This window comes from Limanda limanda, chromosome 1 (assembly GCF_963576545.1).
Source record: "Limanda limanda chromosome 1, fLimLim1.1, whole genome shotgun sequence".
Classification (NCBI taxonomy): Eukaryota; Metazoa; Chordata; class Actinopteri; order Pleuronectiformes; family Pleuronectidae; genus Limanda; species Limanda limanda.
Genome location: NC_083636.1, coordinates 29,979,510 through 29,999,311, shown reverse-complemented (window position 1 = coordinate 29,999,311; position 19,802 = coordinate 29,979,510). Strand labels below are relative to the sequence as shown.

At 44.2% G+C, this 19,802-nt stretch overlaps 1 protein-coding gene across 2 annotated transcripts; it reads right to left on the bottom strand.

Moving 5' to 3' along the window:
• Window positions 1–159: 159 nt before the first annotated feature.
• sec16a (SEC16 homolog A, endoplasmic reticulum export factor) lies at window positions 160–18,487 on the bottom strand. Of its 2 annotated transcripts, XM_061067510.1 has the most exons (31): window positions 18,433–18,487; window positions 14,493–16,861; window positions 13,206–13,895; window positions 12,969–13,117; window positions 12,716–12,804; window positions 12,461–12,584; window positions 11,931–12,129; window positions 10,761–10,944; window positions 10,526–10,668; window positions 10,171–10,232; window positions 9,549–9,687; window positions 9,182–9,424; window positions 8,993–9,090; window positions 8,801–8,882; window positions 8,535–8,652; window positions 8,318–8,429; window positions 8,121–8,226; window positions 7,824–7,964; window positions 7,605–7,718; window positions 6,807–7,005; window positions 6,233–6,696; window positions 5,597–5,641; window positions 5,015–5,176; window positions 4,840–4,926; window positions 4,691–4,747; window positions 4,466–4,580; window positions 4,169–4,306; window positions 3,933–4,015; window positions 3,389–3,460; window positions 1,529–1,597; window positions 160–1,394 (listed from the first exon to the last, which is right to left on the bottom strand). In XM_061067510.1, the coding sequence occupies exons 2-31, from the start codon at window positions 16,785–16,787 to the stop codon at window positions 1,320–1,322; spliced, it is 6,654 nt and encodes a 2,217-aa protein (XP_060923493.1). In that variant the 5' UTR covers window positions 16,788–16,861; window positions 18,433–18,487; the 3' UTR covers window positions 160–1,319. The 2 variants fall into 2 exon arrangements, with proteins under 2 accessions (XP_060923493.1, XP_060923492.1); XM_061067509.1 differs by having other exon boundaries at window positions 13,206–16,861.
• Window positions 18,488–19,802: the final 1,315 nt, after the last annotated feature.

Genomic DNA, 19,802 nt, shown 5'->3' with positions numbered 1-19,802 from the left:
TTTTGAAATCAGAAGTGGATTTCTACAAAAAAAAAAAAAATAATATGAAGATCAACGAATCCAAAACACTTCGGAAGAAAAATGATTTGAGTTGAAAAGAAAAACACGTCAGTCAATTTAAATGACAAAGAAAGTCTTCAGAGTGCAATTAGATCGCGATTCACAATTTAGATAAAGATTTATTTGTCTGCAGAAGCGGCCAATACAAATGATCAGAATATGAATCCATGTCATCTCCGGTCAATCATAAATGCATTTTGTCAAAGCTATTCGGAAAAAATTAGTTGCTCTACACACACACATACACACTCACACAAACCGTCTTGCCTACAGCCCATAAATACAATCAATCTGATATACAAATATTTGGATAGATTTACTTTTATTTAAGCGATAATGAAAATGCAGGTTTAATCCAGATTCCTCCTCTTCTGAAGACCACCCCTTGTTTCGTTGATACTGTCAAAGTTTCTCGGGAAGAGAAACCGTAGCCTGACTCGGACGAAAGCCCCTGACTCAGCTGTAAAAATGAAGAGTCGCTGTTGGGCGGGAGGACATTTCAATAAATATCTGCAATGAGCAGCATCCTAGCACTGCACACGTCCTCCAACTCTCAGGTAGTGAAGCAGGTTTGAGTCTTCGTTTCCTGGATCATTTAACAATCCTTCCTTCGCTGGAGGGTGACTGAGGGAAAGCACACGACACAGCAGACAACGCACTATTGACACAATTCATTCTCGCGCAAATTGCAAACTGCAGCAGACAAACTGCAGATGCACAAACGAGTTCAACGTGACAGTATGAAATTAAAAAAAGGCGCCACTTCTTTTCTATTCATCAAAGTCAATCAAGCAAACATGGACGTTCGGACTTAAGACACAAACTAAAACAGGACCTGGGTTGATCATTCTGTGTTGCATTTGAGGGGAAACATGTTCATTGTACATCAAATTATGCCTTCATAGAACATTGGGTTTGTGAATACATCCTAGGAAACTATTCTATGTTCGTTAAAACCCTTGATACAACTTTCTGTCTTCTGTTCGGATGCAGCAAAAAGCCCTTCTTGGAGATGCCTTGCCTTTCAGAATACTCCAGTGACAATTACTGAGCAACAGAGACGACAGAGTGGTTGAGCTGTTTGACGAAGACTGACGAAGACTGACATGATGGAGACACCTTACGCTCATCTTAGGTTCGGGCAAAGAGAAAAGGTCCTTAAGACAGAGAGCAGTACGTCCATGTGCTTCATTTAATTCCAGGTCGGATATCTCTCCGTCCGACAAAGTCTGTTTACGTAGTCTCTCTGCAGGATGATGTTACTTCATCACCGGGTACTGGCGCTGACCGGTCAACCGCCCCGATCGAACTCCACCGCCTGGTGCTGCACTTGGCTGGAAAAAGGAGTAAAAGCAACAAAAAGGAAAAAGGATTTATGAAGTGGAGAGGAAGAAACACGAGAGGGGCTTTTATAGCGCCTCACGATACTGGTCCATACTGGTATTTATTTTCTTTTTTACATCCTTACCTGTGCAAACTGTGCAGGGTTATAAAAGGTGACGCCTCCAGTGGGTGGAGCTCCCTGAGGAGGATGACTCTGCAAGGCACAAATGGAGTTAGTACAGTGTGTGCGTTTACTCTCACTGCTGCTACAGGCACAGAGAGGAGGTCACACTCCAGATGCCACTGAATGTTTTGGCATTATAAAACAGACGCAAAGTGGAAAAGTGATGGCAAAGCTCTACGGTGAGGCAGCTTTACAAACCACAAGTCATTGATATTAGTAAGCATGCATGCTATATGATGGGTTAATGAAGCAATGTGCTCCCATGACCACAAACAGGGGAGTCGTCCTGCAGCCGTCTCCAGCATGTTTCACTCTCTGTCTGACGTCAATATGACCAAGACTCTGCTGGCAGCTCTGTGACGTATGACAGCGTATAAGAGCAATTTAAAGGGGGAAAATAATCAGAGATTTCAAGAATAAAGTCGTAAATTTGCGAGAATAAAGTCACAATTTGATGCTATGTGTCATATTAGAAAGAGGATATCAGAAGATCACTCTGTCGCCTGCGGTTAAATGAGGAATCTGGAGCGTCTTATTAAGTTATACTTTAGTAAATGTTTGAAAAAAAACAAGACACTACTTTGTCACATTAGCTCCACATTATCATAGGATTCACTCGATAAGGCTCAAGATTCTGGCCACCAGAAGAAGTGAAACTCTGTCGAGCAGGGGTTCTCATTGTTGCTTATTTGTTGAATAAGGTTATCTTTTAATATAATTTTTGTCTTTAAATTACAACTTTATTAACGTAATATTTTGACTTTTTCGCATTAAAACTCAATTCTCGTAATTACTTTTTTCTTGTTAAATTAAGATTTCATCTTCGTACTATTATGACATTTTTCTCATTAAATTAGGACTCTGTTCTTGTAGTATTACGACTGTATTCTCAAAACCTCAGAATTATATCTTCTTCATATGGCCCCAATACTCAGTCGAACAAATACAAATTTCAACTAAATGATGGTGCCCGAGGATGTCCCATTATGATCCATCTTCTGGTGACTATTAATATCTACAGCAGCATTTTGTGCCAATTCATGATATAAATATTGAGATAGAAACGCGGCAATGGCATGGCAATCCATTCAATACACATGGAAAATATTTTTGGCGGCACGAATTGCTAGTGTATTAAAAGTGTTGACAATTTGCCAGTTTGGTTTATCATGACATATAGAGAAGTTAACAACACTGGAGACAGCCGGCAGATGAGCGGGCAGACATCCTAGGTTTGATGGTTTGGCGGCGAAGCATCAGTGAAGCGTGCTGCTAGTGATGTAGTGAGCTGGGTGGGTGAGCAGGCAGGGATGAGTGGGAACCATTAGAGGCCCAGCTAGAGGTACCTGATTTAAATGCTGACTCACTTCGCGTGATAAGGAGCTCATTGAGCTAGAGCGCGAGAGCTGAAGACAGTAGGAGGGAAATTGACAGTAGAAAGAAAACCAAGACACAAACCACAAGCCCATATTAAAAATCCCACATGAATTGGGTTAGAACTATTTCCCCTCGGCCACCAGTTCAGAGAGAAAACAAATAAAGCATTAGATAATTTATGATTGTTGAAAAAACAAATTAACAAAATTAGATTGTAACAGCAAATGGAACAGATTTTTGTTTTGTTTTAATCCATAATGCATTTAGCATGAATACCAGGAAAGATTATCAGTTGACATGCAGGCATTCTGATGTTCTCTCAACCCTTTATCCATTAACTTACATTCATACAAATAAGCAAACTGACCGCACTGGCTGTTAGGTTATGAGCAACATGTGTCAGTGGTGGCATGATGGGACTATGGCATGTACAGTTTGTCTTACCTCCCCGGACTGTGAGCCATCAGGCACAGGAGCTCCCTCTGGGGCAGGTGGCAACAACGTTGGGTTGGACATCTGAACAGATTAAAGTGCAAAACGAAGAGAATGTGGAGGAGGAGCGTTTCAGCTTTGTACTTTGTTTCTACTGGCTTACCCCGAATGTCCTAATTTCCCATGACCTTTTTAGAGATACTGCATAATTAAATGTGCTTTATTGTGCCGTAAACAAAAACATATTTGTTTTCTTTGATGAACTACATTAATGTTGGTTTTAACATAAAATATATGTTATATATATATATATATATATCATTAATCACCAAATTTGTAAAATAAAATCTACATTTATTGGTTGAACATGGCTCATAACACCACCCAGTGTTTCAAACCAGACAGAGCCAAGTGGGAATAACTTCGGCCAAAACTTACGGATGAAGTTACATTTAAAGAGATGAGGAAAATTGTTTATACATATTTTAATCTACTATAGATTTTCTGCATTAGAGCATAAATGAGAGTTTTTTTAAACATTAGATGTCAGGGTTACCTGAGGAGCAGAGCTGGTGTTCGGTGAATTCTGCTCCTGATATCCTCCTTCACTGCCCTCTAGAGGTTGTTGATCGTCAGGAGCTATAGCAATAATTTAGAAACATTATTGAATCTCTTCCTCTGCAGCAATCAGGGATATCTCGCTTGTGAGTTAACTGGTACATTCCTCAACTAAGGCTGCTTATTTTAGAATTTTACATGATTTCATATATTTGAAAAATGCATAACTCCCACCTGAACTAGGCACAAATAGGTTAGCAGGCATGGCCATTGGTGCCAGAGGAGCAAAGATGTCCGCTGGAGCAGGGGCTGATCCACTTGGGTTAGCTGTTCTACTGGGGTTCAGAACGTCCACATATCTGCTCCTGGGGCCTGAGAAGAGGGGAAAACACCCAAGTGGCAAGAACAGTGACTCATTTGATAGACATTTAATTTTTTACCTCATCCATGAGACACCGGTTAAGAAAATTATGCAAGATCATATTTGGTATTTGTATAGCCAAAGGCCACAGGGTATAACCCTCATCTCACCTGCCTTCCTGGAGAACATGTTGACAGGCGGACCACCACTGCTTGGAGGTCCCGCAGGGCCGGGCATTGGGCCCATCTTGGGGAAGCCAGAGGGAGGTGGCGGAGGAGGCTTACGCTAACAGATTAAAAAAAAAAGACACACATCAGATTTACGTGTCAGTCTACTTCAACAACAAATCTGTTGTATATCTGTCTTGTGATCCAATTTAAAAGATGATAGCAGACCTCCTCTTCAGGCTCGTTTAAGTCGACCCATTTCTTCTTCACTTCATCCCACACAATCTGACAATTGAGAACAATGGGCTCTTATCAGTTACTGCTGACATAGAGAAAATGTTGAAATCAGACATGTACATGTTCTAGCTGTAACTTACAGATGGGTTTTTGTCATCTGGCAAGTGAGCCTCATTCTTCCCCATCCCTAACCACCTCTTCAGCAAGCTAACACCACCACCACCGCTCTGTGTATGAAAAGAAAGAAGACATATTGAAATGACCACTAGGGAACAATGTGGGTGCACTCATTGTGAATCAGAAGTGAATATGAACCTGTTTTGGGGGGTCTTTCTTGACTTTCTTGGCCTCTTCTTTGGGTGGCTGTTCAGGAATTGGCTGCGGTAGAGAGATCTGCTTGACAACTGAGTCTCTGCGCTCTCTTCCACCAGAGTGATTGGACGACTCAGAGGTGGTGCGTGAGCGTCGCCCTGAAACCTGAAGTCAGAAAATACAGGCAAGAATAAGACAACAACACACACCTCTCTTTCAAGCCTCTTGAAAGGCGCTTCTTTTTGTGGTGCATTGACATGGACAGGCTTCCTTTATGCCCGTTTCTCCAATCATGACCATTTATAAATACTGAACTGATATAGAGTTCTTACATTGCAGTAATATGCTGATAAGTTACCTCTGTAAACAGATTCTGTATGTAAACATGCTCATAACTGGAGGGACTATTCTTCTCACTGTTAGCAGATTCTAAAATACTCCACTGAACTGGTTAGACAAGTTAAACTGTTTAGATCGCAACAAATTCGAGTAATTCAAACGAAATTTTAAAAAACATTTTTGATAAGCTGTGCATCACTTCATTAACTGCTTTTTGTCTGATACAAACATGACACACAAACCCACCATGTGCATTGAAGATTGTGAAGTACTCCTCGATCTTCCAGGACCCTGCAGCACCAGGAGAGACAATGGGGTAAACATTTTGTGTAAGATTTGAACAACAACACAACAGCAATCACAACTAGGGACGGGAATCGGCAGGGACCTCCCGATACGATACTATCACGATACTTAGGTGGCGATACGATATGTATTGCGATTTCTGTGGGTATTGCGATTCAGTAAGTATTGCGATTCGAGAGAAAATAAATAAAAATGTGCCCTATTATTGTATAGCCCCTGTCAACTGCACACAAACTGACAGATTAAGAAATGTATGCCACTTAGGCTACTTTTAAACAATAAATAAAAGATAAATTAAATAGAATGAATTAAAGTTTACTTAAAATATAAACTTTGAAATAAACAAAAAGTATGTTTAGATTCTTGTGCAAAAACAAGAGCTGGTTATCATGCTCTGGGGTGATGTTGCTCCCCCAATATATCCCCCGGTATAAACCAATAAATATGTTTTAAAAAAAAAAAAATCGATTTGGGAGGCAGCATATCGATTTAAAATCGTCATTCACAAGAATCGCAATTTGTAACTGAATCGATTTTTCCCCCCATCCCTAATCATAACTGTCTGGAGAAACCGACCATGTGAGCCATGTTGTCATAGAAGTCCATCTGAGGTGTGAAGGAGTTTCTGGTTGGCGAGGATGGTATTGCCTGAGCAGTCTGCATATCTGGTAGGGGTTGGTATTGGTGCTCGACAGGCGGCATATGCCCAGGGGAAGGGGGCATGTGCTGAGGCATCTGGGGCAGTGGGGGGTTCATCTGCACAGGTGAATGTGGCCCTTGAGGGAGCATGTGTGGTGACATTTGGCCCACTTGAGGAGGTGGGTGAAACGGCTGCTGCTGATGGGCTCCTGGATACATCTCTATCTGCTCAGGTTGAGGCTGGAAGGAAGGGGGGGCAAAGCCGGGATCCTGTGGAGGGTAGCCAGGGACAGACATCTGACCTGGTGGTCCACTGGGAGGTACTGGGTAGAAATGGGGCATGTCACCGGGGGGTAAATGCTGAGGTGGGGCCATCCCCTCTTGGAGAATGGAGGTAGGGGCTGAAAAAAAGTAGATTGCATTTTGAATGGCTGTTAGTCAGGAGAGGTTAAAAGAGGAGACAACAAGAGTATTATTGTACGAGTAGACAAATACATTTACACAAACCCACCTGGAGGCATCAGCTGTACTCCCTGTGGTGGAGGCCCCGGCAGTAATGAGCTCATTAGTGGGTTATCAGGAGTGGGGCCATCAACCTCCAGTGGCATGCTGTATGGTTCAGGTGGACTGGGCTGGTCCAAGTCAGATGGGCTGCTAAAGTCGTACTGTTGAGGAGTTGTTCTGTCTGCACTGTAAGTAATCACCCCAGTCTGAAATTTGGGTATTAAATGAAAGTTGTTGAATGGGTACAAATTACTAGGAAAGTTTAAAAAACAATGAAAATAGGATTAAATTCAACAAGGGTTAGGGTCATATCTTCACTTATTATTATAATATATTGTAATTATTTGAATTGTCATCGTCATGGAAATTTGAGTTTAGAGACAATAATGGGATTTTATGAAATAACCCTTATCCTTTGTTAGTTGCTTTGTATAAAAGTGTAAATAAGTTAAATACCAATAATATCTGCAAGATTACATAAAAACATCAAAGCTAATTCCCATGAAACGTATTGGAAGGATGTGGTATAGGTCCGAGAAGAACCTGTGAATTTTTGGTCCAGATCAAGGAATTTTGTATCACTTTCTTTCACATTGTGTTTTAGGGCGCTTTTCCTCATATGGATCTTGAAGAAAAAAATCTGGTACATTTAGGGAACTGATATCTGAGAGTGTCTGAAAGTTAATGTAGCTAGATCAAAATTAATTAGACTGGTGATCCATGGGCAATGCTATGCGCTCCAATGAGTGCAATTCTAGTTGTTAATATAGCATCTGTTACTACAAATATGTGTCTGCCTCCTCACCCGGATCTGTCCATCCAACTGTCTGAGTTGAATCAGCCAATCAGGCTCATTGAAAAGCTCCTGCTCAGGCCTCTCCTTCAGTTGTGGATCGAAGAACCGTAGCTTTTCAGACATCTGTCGACAAATAGCATAATATGGTATTTGTCAGTGTGCAAAGTCTGCGATGACTGAATAAATGAGGAACCAGAGGGAAAGACAGGAAAGAGAGTGAGTGCATACCTGTATGATTTGGCTAATAAAGACAGGGGAGAAGTAGGGAGGCTCCATGAGCACTGTCTTGGAGATAACTTCACAGTAATGGAAGGCCTGAGCACTCAGGCCTGCTTCAGCCAGACGGCATGCATAGATCAACTTGAACACCTTGTAGGAGACAATAAAGCAGAGAATCTTTAGTAATATCACCATAGTGGACATATTTGTTATGTGGTGAGTGACAGAGGCTTCAGTGCAATCAATCACTAGAATACATGTGTAGGAGACAGCTCATTGATTAATCAGTGACAGAAAAAAACCTACCTGGAAATTGGGGAGTGTGCTGGGGTGGGAGCCAAGTGATTGAGCATACTCGTAGGCCTCAGTCCTCTGAATAGCTTCGTTGGTTGCAAATTGGTAAAAGGGAAAACTAAAGTGAAGAGACAAAGACGAGGGTAAATTATTTGCTTTTTGCTTTTTAGAAAACACCCCCCTATTTATGTGCAATTTCTATTTCGAACCTGTGATTGGAGCCAATCAGAACCATCTTGGTGCTCTTCTTTGTGAAGACTCCCAAACTGACTTGTGCCATCATGTAGCAGAAGTGTGCAGCATCGACCAGCCCCTTGGAAGCTGCCACCCCACAAAATGACAGTAGATAGAATGTGAGCTATTGTCTGAAAAGTCCATTTTGATTTAGAAGCTGTGAGTATCTGCTTTCTTTTTATGCAGTCCTACCAAGAGTGTCTCCCATGGTGGTGATTGTGCGGGTATCCAGGTCCATGGTATGTGTGAGGTTGGACAGCACCATGGCCAGGTGAGGGCGCCAGTCACCCCACTTCTCCTCTCCACAGCACTACATGAACACAACATATGGCTTATTTGTGAAAAAAGTAAACAAATTTAAAACCCCACAAATGACTACACACACAAGAAACAATTTACTTAGAACAATTGTTCAAAATAATGAGGTGTTAAAGAGAGAAAGCCAAATTAGTACTTACAGTGGCTGACGCCGGCATCCTCCCGGACATCAGCTGGTACACTGTCTGAAGAGGGTCATTGATGGGCAGACTGTTGGCAAACCTAAACAACAAAGACAAACATATTGAATGTTTTATTTAATTAAAATAAGGGCAGGATAAATATGCAAATTATTTTATGAGGCACAACCTTTAATATTGCTGGCACTTTACCTTGTCATGACACGTGCATGTGTCCTGCTGTCCATCTTACTGGCCAACAGCAAGGCATGGCCCCAGAGACCTCCCTTCATGGCTGCCTCTAGTGCATCCTATTCCACAGACAAAGCAGAGCACATGTCAGGTTTCAGAAGATAACAAATAAATGAAAATAATGCATTTAAAGAGGACACCATCTTTTACCTTCTTGCGGCCAAACAGAAGCAGCTCCCTGAAGCGCTCAGTTTCTTTGCCAACGTTCTCTGGGACCATCATGAAGGTGTCAGAAAGGAGGGAGAGTGGTCCGGCTCCCGGCTCTTCCTCAGCTCGCGCCAGTGGTTCATTGTTAAAATCAATCAGGTTGGCTTGATTCGGACTCTTTCCCGGCAGCCAAACAGATCGATGCTCTTTCAGCAAGAGGTCAGCGATGTCCGTGCCCACGACAGTCTTGAGAAACAATTGAGGAAGAGAAGGATGATGAAAAAAATATTGTTTCATGCAGAAAGGCTGAAACATTTTCACTTTTAATCCTCTTTCTGACAGTTTTTGAGTTACGTCTGCGCAGTCTTACCCCATTCTGTCTACAGAGCAGCATGATGAAGTCCCAGAGCAGACAGGCAGAGTCCCTGTCCAAGAGGTTGTTGTCACGAGAACACTCCATGGCTTTGTTCTGGGAGAACTTTATCACATCCACCTTATGGGTCTCCTCCCTGATTGACAGAATGAAAGAAGTGAGATGGATTGGAAGTCAATAAGAGAGTGTTAAATGATATTCTTTAATATCAATTTGTTGTCATCTTATTGTATTATAAGTATTGCAAAAGCTTCAGATGGTTCAAGAATTCTCCTTCAGAACAAATACTGGATACTGAAGTTTTCTTGAACCAATCCCAATCTTTCCTATTGCCATAAATAATGTAAAATCTGTAGCTAAAAATAGTCTGACTTACAAGTCTTGTTTAAGTTTGTTTGCTATAAATTGCCCCAACTATTTTAGGGAATTAAAGATGAAACATTTCTAGTGCAACACACAGGCTTGGGAAGTCTAAAAGTGGCAAGAGATTCAACTAATGCATTGCTTGTTTTAGTCTTTCATTGGATTTGTTAACAAGAGAATGCTGCCAGCCTCACCCCATAAAATGGTAGTGGATCTGACATGTTTGTAATGCATACAAAGGGTTGAGTACACTTACTTTACAAGAGGTCCAGGGAAGGCTCGTAGTTCTGCCTGATCCGGGGTATCCTGCAGCATGGTCTGCAAACACAAATGTGGTTTGGGATTTGACGTATTTAAACATTGTGCAAACGCTGAAGTGTCTGAGGTTAAGTCAAGCAAGTTCCGTATCAGTAACATTTTTAGGACAAGTCTGTAGTTTTGGGGAACCCTCTTCTGCTCTGTTTTTCCCTGTGCAGATACCTAAACTCTTATGATACTTCACAACATATAACATCAAATCACGATAACATTTGCACACTGTCCATTCGTGGACGGAGAAAAATTGCCAGACTACACCAAAGATGCTGAAATATAACCCGTTAAATACGCACCTCCATGTTGTGGATATCAACGAGAGCGGGCTGTCCAGCTGAAGGGAGATTGGGCAGAACTTGAACCAGGTGACCACCAGGTCCAAAGCGGGCACAGCGGTGGGGTATGCTAAACTTCTCTGGGGTTGCAGGACGAAGGGGGGCTACGGGGAAAACAAGAGTCAGACTGTGAGTGTTAACATTTACAGATTGGTAAAGCTTAAAAAGGCTGAGAACGTGAAAATGTTCCCCTTACGTTGCTCAGGGCTGATCCATGTGCTGTCTGCAGTGTACTCAGAGGGATAGTGGTACTGGCTGTAGTTCTGTGTGGCATCAGTTTGGTTTGGGTACTGTGCATAGGAGTAGTCCACAGCCAAAGTGGAGGCTGTGGTGTCAAAGGCAGCTGACACTAAGTCAGGCTGGCTCCTGTATACCTGGCTCTGCAGTAAGGGAAGTCGAAGAGAGACCATTATGAGTTAGTCTGGAACATAACGCAGCCGTTATCAGACAACCTACTTCCCTGAACAGGGACAGCAACACATAGATTACCATCCAAAAATGGTCAAGGATGTGTTATGAATGAAGCAACTGACAGGCAGGAGGGATCATGAGACCGCTCAGAAGCATAGCTAATAGTACAGATTAGATGCTTCCAGGAGCTGAAGAACAAATCTAGGAAAAGAAATGTCTAAACTGTTCTTGTGGCAGAAAAAAATGTACCTTGAAAAAAGTGAGGGAAAATTGGTTTCTTCTGCAATTAATGATGAACACATTCCCACTCTTTTCTTTCCGGCTCATTTTCTCAACCACAACTCACAGACGCTCCATGTGATAAACAAATTGCTTACAATCTATTAACCGTACAACTTCTGAAAAGCATTTCAACACACAAGTTCTAAAATCGGAATAAAGCCTAAATCCTTTGCCATTTTAATGTGTTGAAGTCGGGTTCATGGCAGTCTATACAATGTTGTCTTTCTCTTTTTCTGAGGAATCCGCAGCCCGCCCATTTGATGATGATGCTTCTAACATTCAACAGTTGCAAAAATGAAAATACAAAAAGAAAACATATATCTCCCGGTGAAAAAGCGGTGTCACAAATGTAGAAGACACTGACGAAGATGTCAAGAGAGTTTGTGCTGATAAGAGCTGGCGATGGTGTCGGGGTGCTGTAAACAAAATCACGTGATCTCTGCAGCGGAGTTAATACGTCACTTCCTGCCTCTGTTTGCTTCCTTTTGCCTCAATGCCGAGGATTTCTTGCTGTTTTGAACACATCTGTGCAGAGAACCTCCCGCTGTGTTGTGAAAGAAAAACTCTGGGTAAACTCTGGAGCCAATTCTCCGGATTTGACCTGGAGGTCATGTCTGAACACGGCACAAGATAATAAGAACAGGTAATAATAATTTCACAAGAACACTTTTACCTGTTGCGACCTTGAGCTGAAGCTGCTTCGTCTGCTGTGGTGGCTTTGAGAGCTGTGCACACTGTGTGCTGACTGCTCGCTGTGGACGCTGCGTCGATCGAACTCATCGCCATAAACTTCTCCGCGTCGTTGGTAATCGTCATCAAAGCTGGGATCGTAACCAGGATAGTACCGCCACTGGTCTTCAAAGCCTTCTTTCCTATAAGTGGAGTGTTAAGTGTTAGTGAATCAAAAAACATCCTGCGAAAACCACAAGTTGGTAGGTAGCATGCAGTAAATACAAAATCATAAGTGTAACAAACATAAACATTGCAAGTCCAAAACTGGCTAACATCCAACAGACTTGATCAGCATAGAATTCTGTTTGAAATCTGTTTTAAGTCAGACAGGCATATAAATATACAAATAAATGACAAGTATAACAACACTTTTAACAGCTACATCAACTTCTTACATAGCTCTACATAGTTATTGACAGATTTAGCTTAATGTAATAGTGGCCACTGTGAGTGGTGCTTCTCTCTGCATACCTGGGAGGATACACTTGTTGATTATAGTAGTTTTCTCTGGCTCTGTAGTTTTCATCGTAATTAGCCCAGTAGGCCTGATCATAGTATCCTCTGTATCGAGGGTCATACTGTCCATAGTTGTATCCTTTACACAGAATATATGGAGAGGATAAAAAGAGAGATTCATATAAAGAAATTTTTTTAATGCATAGTGATTAATCTTTTATATTTTTGCAACATCTTCATTTAAGGATTCACACCGTTTTCAACTCATACCTCTGTAATCGTAGTTTTTGGGGTATTCTGCATAATATTCACTATAGGCACTGCGGTTAGCTCTCTGGTAATCTTCAGGATACCCTTGTCTATGGGAGAAAGTAAACAAAATAGAAGAGTTTATACCTACTAGTTCACAAAATTCTAAGTAAGAAACTTGGAATCTGCAAGAACAAATTAATGACCAAAATGAAAATATTGTTGTCTTATATGCAGTGCATCAAATGTAAAGCTGAGGAACAGTTTCACTGACCTGGATGAGGGCCTGTCAGAATACTGACTCGCCCTGGAGCTGGGTCGCTCTGGTTGTGGCTCTCTGTACTGATTTGGGTCCCGATAAGCTTGGGTCTGCGCATCATACCTGCCATACCAAGGATCAGCTTGGGTCCTGTATTGACCATCCTGAGAGAAAAGAAAAACGCAATGTAGTGCATCTTCACATAGTTCAATACATTCACAAGCCAGCGTAGATGTTAGTCCTTCCACATACTTGATAATATTGCTGTGCTCTAGGATCTCCAGGTGGTGCTCTAGGATCCCCAGGTGGTGCTCTAGGATCCCCAGGTGGTGCTCTAGGATCCCCAGGTGGTGGTGGGTACTGGCCAGGAGGATATGGTGCTCTGCTATCCGGATATTCCCCATGATAACCATAGTAGCCACTGTACATCTGTCCTGGCTGTGGAGGAGGGGGCCCGTAGCCCTGCTGGCTGCTTGCAGATGAAGGTGGTCGTGGTGGCTCTGCAGAAGGTGGATAGGAAGCCCCTTGAGGTCCTGGTCCTAGAGGCCCTGGGGGGTATGCAGCAGCAGGGGGAGGAGCACTCCCTGCAGCAGGCCCCTGTGCAGGAGCTGGATAGGAAGCCCCTGGAGGTCCTGGTCCTAGAGGCCCTTGGGGGTATGCAGCAGCAGGGGGAGGAGCACTCCCTGTAGCAGGCCCCTGTGCAGGAGCTGGATACTGACCAGGGAAAGGTTGTTCTCCACTCAGTGGAACACGAGGAGCATCAGCCTGTCTCTGCAACGCAGGCTGAGGATCTGATGTCCTCAGAGGTTCTATTGGTGGCGGCTCTGTGTTTGCAGCTGCTTGGGAGGGTGCTTGCGGTACCTGTGGGGTGGATGAAGATGCTGGGGTCTGGATAGGGGCATTCCCTTCTATTCTTACCCCTTGCTGAGCATCTTTGGTTACCTGTAGGTAAAATCCATTACTAGACTGTGGAGACTCATGTAGAGAGGAAGGATGGCCAGATGCTTGATTTTGGCTTTGTGATTGGTGCATAGAAAAATCAAGCAGTTCATAATTTGAAGGCGGATTATGATTAGAGACGGGAGGAGTCATGAGAGAAGCCTGTGCATTAACTTGGAGAGCAGAGTGGTTTTCTGGTTGGCCCCTTGAAAGAGGAGGGCGGACTGGCTGAGACTGTGGCGGAGCTGTGATTTCTGATGTTGCCGCCACTGTGTTGTCTCGGGTCAAATTGAGCGGACCCTGGTTAGAGGCTGAAGAATTGAAGCTTACTGGTCCAGGGGCAAACAGTGGATTTTGATTGGAAGCTAGTACAAGTGATTGGGGGGTACTGGCACCGTGCCCCTGTGCGAGTGGTCTCACAGGTGGGGTAGTTTCCCTAAGGCTACTTTGACTGGCCGCGTGAGTTGGGGTACTTGGGGAAATCACACTATAATTGGACACAGGCGGGGCAATCAAAACAGGTTGGTGGAGTGAATCAGCCACCAGGAGAGACGCATACCCCATGTTGACTTGAGAGTCAGCTGACTCTGCGTCACTCACCTTTGGTGGGTTCTCTAGGTTCTCTGAGTGCTGCTGTGAGGTTGGCTGAACTCTGTGGGAGGCCTGGAGGTCCAGGGGACCATCCTCTGGAGGTTGGATAACATCAGCACTGGGCTCTCGTAAAGGAGCAAGAACCATTGGGGCGGCAGGAGCTAAAAGGATGTTCGCGCCCAAGCTAGCAGGATCATGCTGTGCCCACAGAGTAGTGGCAGGGCTATCACACGGCTGACTCGCCCCATAAGCGCGGGATGAAGGTCGTGAGTGAGAAAGAACCACTGGGTGTGTCGGGTGAGGTACACACACTCCAGTCCCAGGAGGCAAGGGGTGTCCTGGGCCATAAATATTTTCCATATTATCTGGTGGCTGCTCCAGGTTGCCTGGTGTAGAATCTGCACCTCCCTCTGCTACAATGTTAGCCATATCAACTTCAGCAGGACGCACCCCAACACCATGGGAGCGAACAGGTTCGAAAGAGCTGTTAGCACTTGCCTGAAAGATGCCAGTTGGTTTGGGAGGGCTTGGTGTGGGTTGCCACATCTGCTCCAGTGAGCTATGTCTTGCACCCATATCCACAGCCGGAGAAGTGTCAATCTGCTCAAAGTAACCTCCAGTGGCAGCAGTCAGGTTACCATCATCAGTGAGACGAGGGCTTTCCTGCTGAATAAAGGTACCAACTACTCCATGCTGCCGGCGAGTGCCAGTCCCGCTTCCATGACTCATATTGCTGTAGTTGGATGACACACTGGCAGATCTCGTTGGTCTTGGAACAGAATCTGGAGTCTCCAGGTTAGGCCCGGTTTCGAACTGGTCAACATTAAGCACTGCAGTCGCAGCAGGACTACCATGAGTTTCACTGGGTAATACTTCCTGATTCGGGACACACTCTAAATTCTCCATATGGTCGTAGTGAGAATCCGGGGGCCTCTGTGATGCATGACTGCCATCATTCATGTACGGTACATGTGAATGATCCTGAAGAGAAGCTCCTTGATAATCCATAGGGCCATCTGTGTGGACACTTTGGGATTGTGGGCTGTCGTGATACTGAAAGGAAGCAGGAATACCGTTCACTGCCTTATTTCTGTCTCCAGCAAGTGTTTCCTCATTTTCCACATCATTGTCTTTGAAGAACATTGAAAGTGTACCAGACTCCTGAGAGTATGGTGCGGGGGGAGGGGCAGAACTAGGCCCAGGCTCAAAACTGGCCACATGTTGAGATCCACCAGCATCAGGTGTGGGCTGAGAATGGCCAGAGCCAGTCCCCATTTGGTGGTAGCCTGAATCCTGTGTGGGTTGGCTGAACCAAGAGTCTTGGGGGGAAAAGTAGCTTTGAGATTGGAAGTGTGAATTATGCTGCTGGGGTGCGTTTGGGTCAGGCCATTGAGAACTAGGGGGCCTTACAAGGTTCTGAGGAGGAAGAGGAGCCTGGATGTGGGGATGTACATTTTGTGATGGAGGGGTTGGGGTGTGTTGATGGGGCGAGGGGGCGTGGGACGGGAACATCTGGGGCTGTGGAGGTATATTAAAAGGTTGTGGTGGAGGTGTTGGGGTGCTTTGATGGGGCGATGGGGCGTGGGATGGGTACATCTGGGGCTGTGGAGGTATATTAAAAGATTGTGGTGGAGGGTCACTTGTAGGCTGGAAGTAGTTCTGAACTGATGGAGGGCGACTTCCATGATCAGGGGCCCAGTGGGAAGAGGAGGTGGTGGGAGGAACTGGCTGGAAGGGCACGGGCTGAGGAGTTGGCTGTCCTTGAAAATCCATGTTAAATTTTGTCTGAGTAGGCGCTGGGGCTGAGTAGACAGGCGGTGGCTCTGTGGCTGTGGATGGTGTCTGTTCTCTTGAATTAAAATAGCTCTGCTCTGTATGCGACGATGCATATCCTGCAGGACTTGGAACTGGGAAAACAACAGGGGATGCTGTACTGTGAGAGTTGAACAGCGTCACCCCTGGCACAGAGGATGGTGGGGCACCATATGGAGCAGCCGGGACATCCTCCAATGACTGTGGTTGTGGAGGCAGACCTCCACCAGCTTGAGAGTACATGGCGATAGGTGGGGCTTGCATGGGTGGAGGGTTACTGCTCTGTATTGTTGGGAGACCACCTGCAGCCATAGGAGGGGGGGCTCTGACAAAAGCAAAAGGGTCTGTCATGGGTTGGGTCGCAGGTGGCATTGTGGCAGGAGCTGCTGCTGCTGCTGTATGCTTGTAAGGCCTGGTCCTGCGGAACATGTTGGGCCCAGACGGAGGAGGCCCGGTGGCTCCTTGAGGTCCAGTCCGTGGAGGGGGCTGCATGGCTGCAGAGCTCACAGGTCCGAGGACCAGGTCACTCTACTGGATGTCACTGAAGAGACTGAAGTCAGGCGAAGCTGGTTAGAGGGAAAGAAAGAGGGAGTGGTAAACAAAAAGCTCTTTGATGAACTTCACCACACCTTTATTTGTAGAATAAGCCAAGATCCTATTAAAATGAACAGCCCAACGTGGCAATATCTACAACACCTGTTGTACTTTCTTAGAGATAAATACATGAAGTACTTTACTGGGTTAGAACACAATTGACCAATTGTATGAATGCCAACTTTGATTGTAAGACACACAATGAGTCATATGGTATTACCTCAAATGCTTTCTACCTATCTTACTCAAGCTATTAGAAAAGTGAAATAGAAGTAAACGTTTATGTATACCTTTAATGAAAAGTATATTAAAAAATGTCAAATGAGGAAAAAATACTGCCTCAAATTCAAAGTTGATTTGTTTTATATATGTATTTAAAAATTACAATATCACATTTTAAGTTAATACAATTGAAATAAACGCAGCTGTTTTGCAGCAAGGTTATTTTCAAATGAGCGAGGACAATCAGAAATCAAATCAGAATTTCTTCGCATATCTAAATAGCACCTTCATTTTGATAAGAGACAGCTCTAAGAGGGAGGTTGGATGCGGGGGCTTCTGCTTGGCTTATTGGATTTTGTAAAAACATCTCACAATGTCAGAGATTAAGCAAACACTGTCCAAACAGGAACTTGCTGATGTTATACGTGACAGAACAAACGTGCCTCAGCCCTTCTGTTTTCGTAGGGGTAACGTTAGTTGTGGTGAGACTTCAATAAGCAAGCGGTCCCACACAAAACACAGGAGACGGTCTGACAGCTGACTGTCACACCAGCACTGTGGATCTGTCACAGTGGAGCTAACGCCGGCTGAAAATGATCATTTGACAAGTCAGGAAGGGGAGATCGGCAGCAGATAGTGCCGGGTGACCGGCAAGCCTTGACCGGATGGACTCTCCCGACGTGATCCCGGGGCTTATCAAGCGCCCTGGGTTATACTTTAACCGACAACCGCTGCACTACCCGGAGCTAACGTTAGCATAGCCGGTGTCCCAACTCAGTGACAGGTCAACACGAAGCGTAGCTCGCAGCGTTAGCCCAGAGAGAAACAAGACACAGACTTCTGCTCATCGTGCGACACTTGTTGGGAAACGAGTGACCCTGTTAGGTCCGCTGCGGCTTTAGGTTCAGGCTACACTTGCTATGAGGAGAGGTCCAGAGTGCTAACGGCAGAGCTACACTGCTCTACCAGACCCAGCAAAACAGACACCCGGTCGCCTGCTCGTACCCGGAGCCAGGACTCCTGCAGACCCCCTGACAACCGGTGACTTATCATTTCACACACATTCGACACGGACACGAGCAGTTACACGTCACTGGCCCCTCGTCGGGCACATTTCAACCGGTTCAAAGACTGCTAGCGTTAGCAACACCGCTTAGTTAGCACCGCCGGCTAACTAGCCTAATGCTAACTCCAAGGATAACAGTTCCAGGTCGGCCGAAGACACCCGATTGAAGCAGCGAGAAGTAAACCTTGCTAGTGACGGTGCATATTTACTCTTACCCGGTGACGGGAATGTGTACAGGTATAAATCAATTCTTACAAGTGTGCAGGAGGGTGAGTCTGACACGGCGCCACCATCTTCAATGAACACATCCTACTAGGCTACGTGTAACAAGCCGCGTCACGGGCCAAACAACCACGGCGTCATCGCAGGGCGGAGCTTGTGAAAAAGGTTCATTCACTGTATTTATCTTCAATTTATGTGCATCCCAGAGCTGATGTATTTCCACTATGGGTGCACTTTATTAGGAACCACATGCCGATAATGATGAGGGTTCCTCTTTGCCCTCAGACTCAGTTCTTCATGCCGTGCATTCTGAAAACAGAGATTCTTAACCCGTCATATTTATGGCCCCATGTCATGCACAGCTATCATCCTTAACAAAGATGTATTCTTTGATACTAGAGCTAAGTTATCTAGCTTGGAATATGCATGTAATCCTTATTTAGTGTAATGGTTATGAATAAATATCACTTAGTGGTAATTTCCAAGGGAATTCATTTGTGAAACATTTTTTTATAGTCAGCTCGTCATTTTTCGCCTCTTGAAAAATGAAATTTTTTGTTTATCTCTCCCAAAGATGTCAGTGATGCAGGGAGACTGTGCCTTCATTAGAAAAGGCTCACATGTCCCAGGAACGGCTGGACCGAAGAACAAGTTCCCAGCTCCATTATTTTTGTGGGGGTGGAATTTTTCATTAACGCTTCCCTAATTTTTCACCAATTTTAGAGCCTTTTTATAGGGTCCCCCCGTGATACCTTTTTTTTAGTTTTATAAGACGTTGTATAGGGGGAAATGAAAGAAGAGTACTTCAATTTGCCATGTATTGTTGTACTTTAATATATTTTGATGAGAAGTATTTTTTATCAGGTATATTATATCGGGTAAAATATACCAGACGTTAGTGATGGTGTTATTAATTTTACGTTAATGCTCTAGGGTTAATTGCATAATTTCTGCAGATTTATCACATGCTTTCTCAGTCTGCAAATCTCCTGTTTAATCACATATCAAAGGTGCAGTATTGGATCTAGATCTGGGGGGTGGGGGAGGCCTCTGAATTACATTTCCATATTCTTCGGTTTGAGATGCTTGCTTTGTGACAGGGTGCGTAATCAGGTACCTCTGGATGTGGGTCCCTTATATTACCTGAAAGGATGGGAAATATTACAAAAATATAACCTGCACATGTAAAAGCTTGCAAAGTTGTATTACTAGATGATTTACGGCCAGCAACAAATACTCACTAAACAGTGGATAGCTTTAATACTCTGGGATTGTCCCGACCCTTCTTTGACCTTGTACAGGTGATGAAGGTCATTTAGGACACACTAGACTGTTGAGCATAAAGAGGGGTCATCTGTGTAACCTGACTCGTTGTGTCAGCTTCAACCCCTCTGCCCTTTTTC

Bases quoted from the DNA above. Each gene is read 5' to 3' on its own strand.
- sec16a (XM_061067509.1), bottom strand. From the start codon at position 16,787: ATGCAGCCCCCTCCACGGACTGGACCTCAAGGAGCCACCGGGCCTCCT. The intron at 12,130-12,460 runs GTATGCAGAGAG...CTCCACTTATAG, and splicing joins CAACAAGTGTATCCTCCCAG to GAAAGAAGGCTTTGAAGACC. The intron at 8,430-8,534 runs GTAGGACTGCAT...GTGGGGTGGCAG, and splicing joins CACCATGGGAGACACTCTTG to CTTCCAAGGGGCTGGTCGAT.